This window comes from Lipotes vexillifer, unplaced genomic scaffold, assembly GCF_000442215.2.
Source record: "Lipotes vexillifer unplaced genomic scaffold, Lipotes_vexillifer_v1.1 scaffold34, whole genome shotgun sequence".
Classification (NCBI taxonomy): Eukaryota; Metazoa; Chordata; class Mammalia; order Artiodactyla; family Lipotidae; genus Lipotes; species Lipotes vexillifer.
Genome location: NW_006776832.1, coordinates 190,384 through 201,341, shown reverse-complemented (window position 1 = coordinate 201,341; position 10,958 = coordinate 190,384). Strand labels below are relative to the sequence as shown.

At 42.3% G+C, this 10,958-nt stretch overlaps 1 protein-coding gene across 1 annotated transcript in view; it reads right to left on the bottom strand.

Annotated features, from left to right (window-relative positions):
* Positions 1–10,958, bottom strand: part of LOC103075703 (protein FAM13A) — a 93,669-nt gene that overhangs the window by 21,959 nt on the left and 60,752 nt on the right. Inside the window, exons 6-8 of the mRNA XM_007450669.1 lie at positions 9,165–9,312; positions 653–866; positions 1–127 (exon numbers count right to left, since the gene is read on the bottom strand). The exon at positions 1–127 is cut by the window's left edge and continues 18 nt beyond it. Of these exons, the coding sequence (XP_007450731.1) occupies positions 1–127; positions 653–866; positions 9,165–9,312 (489 nt within the window). The remainder of the gene's footprint in view (positions 128–652; positions 867–9,164; positions 9,313–10,958) is intronic.

The window sequence follows — 10,958 nt, the reverse complement described above, 5'->3', positions numbered from 1 at the left end:
CTCTTCCTCGAATCTGTCTTCAAACTTTCGGATCTTCTTTTTCAGGCTCTGAATCCTTCGTGTGAGCTGTGCAGGTGTCAGGTCCTCTTGCCCATCGTCATAGGAGCCCAGAGAGGAGCTGCGTCGCCTGTGAGGGACACAGTGCGGGGTCAGCTTCCCTAGGAACAGTCACCGCCTGCTGGGAGGGGCTCTGGGGATGGGGGATGAGGGATGAGGGATGGGGAAGACAGGGGTGGGCGGGACCGTCCAAACCGCGTTTATCCTCTCGAATAAAAGAAAGCTGACTGCTAATTCATGTTGTGACCTTGAGCTCTGCATGTCCTGCCTTTGCCACAGGTCCAGTCTTCTCTAGTTCACCTTTACGCTCGGCGAAGCTAGGACTGAAATGTGCACAGTGGACCTCACGGTTAAATATGAGAGAGCTCTGGAAAGGAGGGACTGATGGAGATTCAGCTGATGATGCTGTAGTTGGGCCACAGGTCAAGTGAAAAATTACAACAGAGCGTGTGCACTAGGATGGAGAGTTTCAAATATGTTCCTCCATATACGTACGACTTAATTAAAAAAAATTACTAGCCATCAGCAACATTCCTAGGTCTTCTAATGTTACAGGGATGGTATCTTTGCGCATCTGCGACATAAAGAAACATACCTCATGAAAGGATGGGAATTGGGGGGAGAAGGAGGCACTTCCGTGTCGTCCAGGTACTGCCTGCTCTGCCCGTAAGCGTAGAAGCGGGGAGAGAGCATGGGGCCGCTGTCCTCATCCAGGAGCTGCCGAATCAGGCGCCCTGCCTGCGGGGAGAGGCGTGCTTCGTCAGCGTGCACGCTCTCCTGCTGCCACGAGGAGAAAGCAGGGGTGGGCTCTGGAAAAGAGCAAGGGTAACAGGGCCAAATGGTTCTTTAGAGCACACCTGCTTTCGGAATGCATCAGGAGGAACTGAATTCGGGAGGCACGTTTTATTTATTTGTTTAGTTTTTGTTTGGCTGCGCTGCACGGCTTACAGGTTCTTAGCTCCCCAACCAGAGATAGAACCCGTGCCCCCTGCAGTGGAAGCGCAGAGTTCTAACCACTGGACCACTGGGGAATTGCCAGTTTCACGGTTTAGATGGAAGGTTGTAACTCGGGGCACTATGCCCTGACCGGGATCAGCAAATCTACCTGACAGCCATCATCTACCCTCCGTCTCCATCCTCACTTGCCTTCAAAAGAGAATGTGCTAGGGCCGCCCTGAGGAACAGTGTGTGCTTCCAACTTTCCCCACAGATCACTGTTGATAACTTCTCCATCTGAGGGTGTTATGGGAGAGAAACTCATATGTGCCTGGGAGGGAGGGGTTTGGCATCATGGCTGGACATCCCTCACTGAAACCACTGAGGAATCACATTAACCTTGTGAGACCCCATCGGTTTAGGAGTTTACGCCCTCCGTTGAGGCCATTCAATAAGCTGTTTTGTGTGCTTCTGCTTAGCATGTTAGGATTTAGCATGTTTAAAATACATGCTCTGTACTTGAAACTTTAGAGGCTACTTATTAAGACTACAGTTAAAGTAAGATACATGCATAACATTAGTCAAAAAAGAAAAAAAGAATGCCTTACAAAGGACAAATCAGTATGAATTATTTTAGACACCCCTGAAAAAAAAAAACAACAGACTTAGCACAAAATCCTGATTGGTCATTTTGGGAGGGAATAGGATGATATTTATTTCCCTTCACTGCAAGACCCACCTCAATGTATTTCTTTCCTTATTAAGAAAATCCTATCTGACATATTTTAAGGGTGGGTCTCAGATGATGTAGGGTATTTCATTTGTAATACTCTCCTTCATTAAAAAAAAAACAAGAAAAGATTACGCTTTAAATACACTTGCGGATACTGTGATTTACACAAGGCTGGAATCTGGCCATGATCTTAAATTCTGGGATTCCCACAGTTTGAATCATGGAACAATTGCTCCTTCAGCTATCCAAGTATTTCTAAAATCTACAAAATTATCTTAAACAAGTGCTTACTCAGTATTTTACTTCAAAAGATCATACTGTAATCACGGAACATTAAAGCTGGTTGAAACTTCACACATCATCTAACCTGGTGACTTTCCAAACCTGGCTGCACATTAGGGTCACAGAGAGAAATATAAATAACTCCTAACGTACAGGTCCTCACACCACCCAATTAGGCAGAATTTTTAGGTGAGGGTCCACATATGTGTGAGACACACACACGCAAACACACACTCTCTAGAAAGCTTCCCAAGTCTTCCAAAATACAGTCAGGTTTGAGAACTACTGATTCAATCCAACAGATTACAGATAAGGACACTGAAACCCAAAGAATTCCAGAGCAAATACCTAATCAATGACAAGAGTTGGGTCTAGAAACTCAGTCTCCTATCCTCCAGGACAGTGCTTCAATTGAGAATGTGCCAGGCGCTTCAAGGACAAGGATGGCTGTCTTAAAAAAAATTAAAAAACCCCACAGTACAGTAGGAGAGTTAGGCGCATTAATCTAAAAAAATGAACCTCATGTGGAATGAGGCCCACAGGTTCTCAAAATTTAAAGACAACCAAGTTATCTGGTAACACAGATGATACTATAAATACTTTGAAAAATGAAAGCATGTTAAAGACAGAGTGTTGCCTATCGAGTCTTAAAGAGTGGCAGAGAATACGCTGGTAGACAGACATGGCTAAAGCCGGAGACGAACAGGAGTTGTTTCATTGTTTGCACTGACGCTGTTGGCTGGCCCCCCCTAAGTGGCAGAGCTCAGATACGAGCAGCTCTGGAAATGCCAACAGCAAAGAGTGAAAATGGATGGAGAGGTGAGTGGAAAGCAATTCCTAGAAAAATAACAAAAATGTAAGGACAAAGCTGCAGAAAATGGGACACTATTAAACTGAGTAGATGACATCGTCTATTTCACGATATTTCATAAGACAGGAGTAATTTTCTATAAGGACTAAAATCAGTGGAACCAGGACAGGGAAAGGGTTAAGATGACTTGAACAGTAAAGCAGCAGGCAACCACCTCACTGCCAAGTGGCAAAGGAGCAAAACCCCTGGGGGAAGGGCTCGGTGGTTGGTGAGGACAGAGGGCATCGGCTAAACAAAGTCTGATGTTGATGTTGGCATGGGTGTGCTGTCTACATTTCTCCTCATCAAAACTCAGTTTGAAAAGGTGTTACTTTAGGTACTGAAGCTCTTTAATCTGTCGGAATCTAGCAGACATAACTCTTAAAAACTATTACAACTAATCTCTGCTTTGAGCTTGAACTCTGTGGTCTCTGTGCACCAAAATTTCTGCAAAAACCGTATGTTTGTGACCATTAACCAAACATGTCTCCAGTAAAAAGTATACAGTGATCCTGAGTTAAGTACAAAATACTCATCATGTGCTTGTTTGATGCTTTGTGACTAACATGGGGCCATCCCTCAGACTGCCTCTTTGTTAACACAGCTGTCTTCTGGGGCTCCATTCTGACCCATCGCTTCACTGACAAGAAGACAAAATGTGCCATTTTCCTAGTGTCACCAGTGGTATATATAAAGTACACGGCTAAAGAAACTGTAGCTTATGGGTGACACTGTTTCTTGAATTCACTTTTTAAATTTTTACTTTTTACTGTATGATTCTGTTTATTTTTTAATTGAAGTATAGTTGGTTTACAATGTTATGTTAATTTCATGTGTACAGCAAGGTGATTCAGATATATATGTATACATATACATACACACACACACACACACACATACACACATGTATATTCTTTTTCGGATTCTTTTCCATTATAGGCATTATAGGTATAAGATATTGAATATAGTTTCCTGTGCTATACAGAAGGTCCTAGCTGTTTATCTATTTGTTCATTTATTTATTATTATTTTTTAACATCTTTATAGGAGTATAATCGCTTTACAATTGTTTACCTATTTTATATACAGTAGTTTGTATCTGTCAATCCCCAGCTCCTAATTTATCGCTCTCCATCCCCTTTCCCCTCTGGTAACCATAAGTTTGTTTTCTATGTCTGTGGGTCTATTTCTGTTTTGTAAATAAGTTCATTTGTATCATTCTTCTAGATTCCACATATCAGTGGTATCACAGGACATTTGTCTTTCTCTGTCTGACTTAGTTCACTTGGTATGATAATCTCTAGGAAATTCACTTATTTAAAAATGAGAAATAGGGCTTCCCTGGTGGCGCAGTGGTTGGGAGTCTGCCTGCCGATGCAGGGGACACGGGTTCGTGCCCCGGTCCGGGAAGATCCCACATGCCGCAGAGCGGCTGGACCCGTGAGCCACGGCCGCTGACCCTGCGCATCCGGAGCCTGAGCTCAGCAACGGGAGGGGCCGCAGCAGTGAGAGGCCCGTGTACCAAAATAAATAAACAAGTAAATGAATAAATAAAAAAGGAGAACTATAAGACCATTAAGAATTTCAACCTTATAAGCTGGGACGAAGTGAGAGAGAGGCATGGACATATATACACTACCAAATGTAAGGTAGATAGCTAGTGGGAAGCAGCCGCATAGCACAGGGAGATCAGCTCGGTGCTTTGTGACCACCTAGAGGGGTGGGATAGGGAGGGTGCGAGGGAGGGAGATGCAAGAGGGAAGAGATATGGGAACATATGTATATGTATAACTGATTCACTTTGTTATACAGCAGAAACTAACACACCATTGTAAAGCAATTATACTCCAATAAAGATGTTAAAAAAAGAAAAAGAATTTCAACCTTAACAAAATAAAAAGACATGTTTCATCATTAGCTGCAGATAGAACAGAAGTTTCTCACCTATGCAATATGAAATGCTTAAATGATTTCTCTCTCCTTTTTCTCTCTTTCTTTAATTCTATACAGTCTTATAACTTAAGGCTCCTACTCAAAAGAGTTATATAATTACATGTAATACATAGTTCAATATAACTAAAGAATCAGTAAGACCAACTATTCCTCTGTTTTAGTTTGAAGTGATCTAAGAATACAAGGCTATCTCATGTTTTGATAGTTGGCACTCAAATAGAATAACAAGAACAAATTGAGAACAACCCTGTAGTCCGTGATAGTATGTCCTATGCATTACCTACCTGCTTAGAGAGCGAGTTTGAGACTGTGTTCACTGACCATTCCCAACTGAGGGCTTGGGAAATATTTTATATTTTAATCAGTAATTCTAGAGCAATGAAACAGACAAGGATATTGCAAGACAATTATTCAAAGGAAAACAGAAAAGAGTTGAGGCTTCAAACTGGATTTTCATCTTAAAGGACCACATAGAACAAAAGCGTTTTCATATCTGGACCAGAATTCCCTGGTTACGGTGGTTTTGATTTCAGCCATGTGTCTGGTCACAAAGAACTCTGGACTTAAGTATGGCACGTCTATTAAAAATTAATCCGCCCAGGTTAGCTGACATCACAGCAGGTCAGAAATAACAGAGATAAAAGCTGTAGGCTTGCTACCTAAGTAATAAAAGAGAAGGGATCCTGGGGGAGTTCCAGTTCAGACACTTACAGCACACATGGAAATGAAGGAGATTCACTGCAGGAAGAGGGAATACAACTCTGACTAATGCTAACGTGATCACTGGGACATAGCTCCTCTCTGCTTAGCTATTACAAGATGGGGAAGCTGAGGCCCAAACTGAGACATGCTGACCACCTTGTCCACAAAGCTGCTTAAGTGGTAGAGCCATGATTTGAACTCTGGATGTGTCTGCCTCTTAACCTCATGGTCCGCTGCCTGCTGCGATACTGAACTGGCACTGCTTAGAAAGAGGGTGGAAGTCAGGAGACAGTGATCCTGAATCATCATGTTGCCTCTTTTAGCCTCAGCTTTCTTAGCTGTGTAATGGGAGGGCTCCATTGTAAGATCTTTAAGATCCCTTGCTTCTTTATCATTTTTTTTTTTAGAGAATTTCCTTTCTACAGTTATTTTTGATAAGCAGTAAGTGATGAATAAGATATCTGAAGTATTTTGTGTCCTTTAAAAAATGTTCTTTAAAAGCTGATTTCACCAGGACAAATCTAATAAGAGTAACCGAGTGTTTACATCTCAGTACTTCCACAAGGGGTGGAAATCAACATGAACTGGCTCATTAGGAACATTCTAATTATGTAACTTTCAAGGACTTTAAATAACGAAGACTAGTTCATTTGACTTGTGTATTTGTTTAATTTTGGAGAGTGGAAACCCTAGTAATAGTGATGCTGATGTTGCTGTCATGTGGACAGATCAAATAATGTGCCCTAATACATAGCTACACGTAGAGCAAAAAAAAAAGATCAAGCATGTGTTATGTACCTGTCAACAAGCACAACTAGACCATGATCCTACATTCACTTTGAGAGGGTTCCACTCTATGTAGCCTATGGAACCTATAATCAGTTTCATTTTTCTTTTTATTTCCCTGATACCATATGCCCCAGAAGGCAGAGAATATCATTTCCACGTGGGAGCATACATGGCAGAGAACAGTGCCAGCAGGCTGCTCATTAAGTACCATCTCACCTGATATTCTGTGAATGAGAATGAACTATGGCTTGGGGATGGAGAATAAGCAAACCGAAAAGAGGGGGTTACACTACATGGTGGTCTGGAGACTAGTGGCGGAGACCTACAGAGGGACACTGGCTCATACGGTTTCGGTAACTACTCCTTTTGTTTATGTATTTTTGATGCACTGGTTTCACATTCACAGTTTAAATTAGTGCAAAGTTAATTCCTTACTGGAAAGCCACCATTTTGTTTCTTACTGAACCTATAGAAAACGGTGATATTTTAGTGACTGAACTGACTGCTCTCATCTTAGCCACGCTTTATGCAAAAATTCCTTTGACTATACTTACAGCTATATTACTGCTATAATGTAAAGTGGGCATTTAAAATAAATGAATATATATATAAATATACTGAAAGCAGTAACCAAATGATCTAAACAGCCTTGAAATGAATCCACGTAGATTTCTGAGATATGCAAGTTCAATGACAAATGCAGTAATCGGTAAAAAAAAAAAAAAAAAAAAAAAAGTTAAAACAACTCATTTCATAAATCACATGGATAACACAATTCACATTCCCAAGTACAGTAAAATGTATTTCTTTCTCGCCATAAGCTTTAAAAATTTCATCTAGGGGCTTCCCTGGTGGCGCAGTGGTTTAAAGTCTGCCTGCCGATGCAGGGGACACGGGTTCTTGCCCCAGTCCGGGAGGATCCCACATGCCGCGGAGCGGCTGGGCCCGTGAGCCATGGCCGCTGAGCCTGCGCGTCCGGAGCCTGTGCTCCGCAACGGGAGAGGCCACGGCAGTGAGAGGCCCGCGTACCGGAAAAAAAAAAAAAAAAATGTCATCTAGTTTTCCAATACAAAATATAATAAAATATTGGTCCCTTCATCTTGTTTTTTATCTGGCAGAAAGTTCTTTACATTAAGTGATTAAATAGTTTTAAGGAAACAATAAGTTAGCTTTCACCCACTCTGGAGAGATTTTTCAGCTTTATATTTACCCTCTTTAAGTGTGCTGGAAGAGACTATAAATTTATGATTAACCAAAGTAAAAATAATCCAACACCTGAGTCCACTTCAGTAGGAGGAGGAAGAATCTACCTTCCCCTTTCCTCAATAAATCATCAAGATAATACGGCTAATTTGAATTCTGACCAAAAACCCTAGTTTTTATCTAGAGCTGTATGTTAATGATATGAGGAGACCATATTCTTGAAACCCAAATATAGCATTTATTTTGGCTACTGTTTTTGTTTTATCTGGGTGACAGTGGCTACCATGGGACTTTTTTGGTGGGGTGGTAAGGTTGTTTTTAATGTATGAATTAAAAGCACACCTGATTATTTCAAAGTACACAAAAGAACAACAATGAACACTAGCCAGGAATGTATCACTTAAAAACAGAACAAAAAACCCTGAATTCTTCCCCCAGTGGACATATTATGAGCTGGGACGATCTGACAAAATCTCAGATCCACTGCTTAATTACATGGGGAAAACAAAACAAAACAACAGCAAAAAGAACTGGAACATGTTTCTTAGATTGCAAAGAGGGAAAATTAGGATAAAAAAACAGTTTGATTTTGTTTCCCTAAAGCCCGATGCAAGGAGCATCATGGGCGCTACTATTTTTCACCTTGTGATCTTTTTAGATCATCTTTTGGCCCTTCCTCTAAGATCATTAACATAATGAATACTTTTTGGCTAAAAAGGGGTGGGCAGAAGACAAGAAACTCAGGTGCTTTTGAAAAAGACTGATTTTTTTAATAGTTGTCATTCTCTGCTAAGTCACTGTGTTAAATCAGGCTGCTGTTCTGAACTCAGGAGCACAATTTCTCCCTCTCTGTAGCCTTCAAACACACATAACGGCCTAGAGGCAGATGGGCACTTATTTTGGACACACACTGATACGTTTGGATGCAGACGCATGGAAAATGGAAGAAAAGCAGCTTGACCGAACTGCTGCAGGATCCTCCCTGAAATACAGTTTTGACAAGGTGAGGATACCCTTTTCTTCGGCAGGAGTAAATTTCTAACGTTTTTCTCAAAAATCTGTAGAAAAGCCAAAATCTAAAGCAATGTGTTACAGGCTTTCAAGAAGAAGCACTTCTATTCAGTGCTTTCTTGATAAGCAAATTCCTTATGTTTGCTAACCTGGATTTTAAAATTCTATCCGTTAAAACAAACATAGAATCAAAGCAGATCAAAATAATCTTGAAAAATGGGGAGGAGACTTAGCGAAGGAGGTGGATGGTGGGCATGTGGCAGGGGGAAGCAGTTACACTGACAGCAAACCCTAAATGCACACCAGTTCCCTATGACTCAGCTTGTACTCCTAGGGGGAAAAGGCACTCACACATCAGCACCCCTGGAGAGTCAAAAATGAGGAAAAAAAAAAAAAAAAAAAAAGGACTGCAAGGTGACACTGTAATAAAGGATAAGCACATTTCCTTCATAGATTGCAGTTACTCTTGGCAACACTGAACGTGACACGTTCCTATGTCAGGGGAAGGATTTTCAGTCATTTAGAAATGTGGTTTACTTGTGCACACACAGCTCTCGCTCTCACCCACACATCCAACATGCTTCTCCTTTCTGCTAATTTACATATGCTTTTCCAATATTAAATCATCCAAACAGCAGACGACCTTACCTTCCCAGCTCTTCTCATCACACGACGCAGTCAGGTCCGGCTCCGGCACTCCGGAGACAAAGCTCTCTTGCTGGTCATCAGCATTTGGAGTCCTCTGCAGCTTGCTGTCAGGTAGGCTGGGACGCTCCTGGATCTTCATGGTGGGGTCCTGCAATAACAGCACAACGCCCCCAAATCTCTACTGCTCATCAAAACCCCCAAACGTCCGCAGCAATTCCACTCCTGCTGGGTGAAACCTCCCAAGCCACAGCTGCTGATGTCCCCGGCACGGAAACCGAAATCATAGCTTGATGCCCCCTGGATGCTAGCTGGCCACTTGCATGCGAAAAGCGACCATCCATCTGCACTCCTTTAACTTTGCTTCTGGAAGAAAGACAAGATGTTTTCCGAGGGCTGTTCTTCCTGATAACTGCTGGCAGCTGACAGTCTGGATGATTACTGACTGGGGCCGGGAAGGAGGGAAAAGGAGTTTGTGTTTCCTTAAAGGAGTATGGCTCTCCAGACTGTAAACAAAAACCCAAAACTCAGCTAGTGCCGTTGCCAAGGCTGTAGCAGCAACATGGTGTCTCCTGCACGCAGACTTCTTTGCCCCTTAGGTAAACAGTGCTACAGGGCCAGGAGCGGAGGCTGTGTACACGTGTGCTCTCCTGCTGGCCCTGCAGGCTTAGATCAATTAAGCGGGGCTAGCTGCACACTCCCAGACTTCCTGTGGTTGTTTTTGCCTCGAGTGTGGGGAGAACAGACTATTTATGGAGGAGCTCTGGGTATGCACTGTTGCGCAAATTCAGACAGCAAGGGGGTCTGGTGTCGAAGCTAGCAGCTAAGCGGTAAGGAATACACACTCTGGAAATGAGCCAAAATTACACAGGGAGCACGACTTTTTTTTTTTTTTTTTTTTTTTTTTAAGTAGAAAGGCAAGAGCTGGCAAGTCAGTGATGCATAATTTATATCTTACAAATATGCAACTGTGGCTTGTTTTCTTGGTTTTGTTTATTGGTGGCACGCACACCAGGCTACGATGTCTGGGGGATGGGAAAACTCTCCCCTAAAGGCTGCTATTTTAACTAAGTGATTTTATGTTTAAAAAACTGCATTGAAGGGCTTCCCTGGTGGCGCAGTGGTTGAGAGTCCGCCTGCCGATGCAGGGGACGCGGGTTCGTGCCCCGGTCCGGGAGGATCCCACATGCCGCGGAGCGGCTGGGCCCGGGAGCCATGGCCGCTGAGCCCGCGCGTCCGGAGCCTGTGCTCCGCGACGGGAGAGGCCACAACAGCGAGAGGCCCGCGTACCGCAAAAAAAAAAAAACTGCATTGAAATTTAGTCTTTTTTACCTTGTCCTTTGGCATCGGGTAAACCCAACCACTGCCATGCTCTCCTCTCTCATAAAGTTATAAATAAAAGTGTTGCCTCAAAACACAATTCTCAAAGTAGCACAGATCTGTACAAAAGATTTTCTTTGAGAATAACTGGAAATTTATTCTAGCAAATATACCATCATTAAATAAAAAAACAAAAACATCTGGAAATCATAAATGATTCTGTTAATGTATGAGAAATATTCTTATGCTTAAAATAAAGCAGTACTAAGACCTCCACCTCCTTTTAATAGCTATTCACCCTACTTTGATATCACCAGGGAAATAGATAGGGCTTTTACTACTATATTTCCATGAAATGAAGCATTCTCTTCACATTTGGGATAAAATGAAATATCACCAATCAGTTCACGATAAGCTACTGAAGTCAGACGCAAATGCTAAGTAAATCTGGGGCTTTAAGACACTTTAAAAAATTCT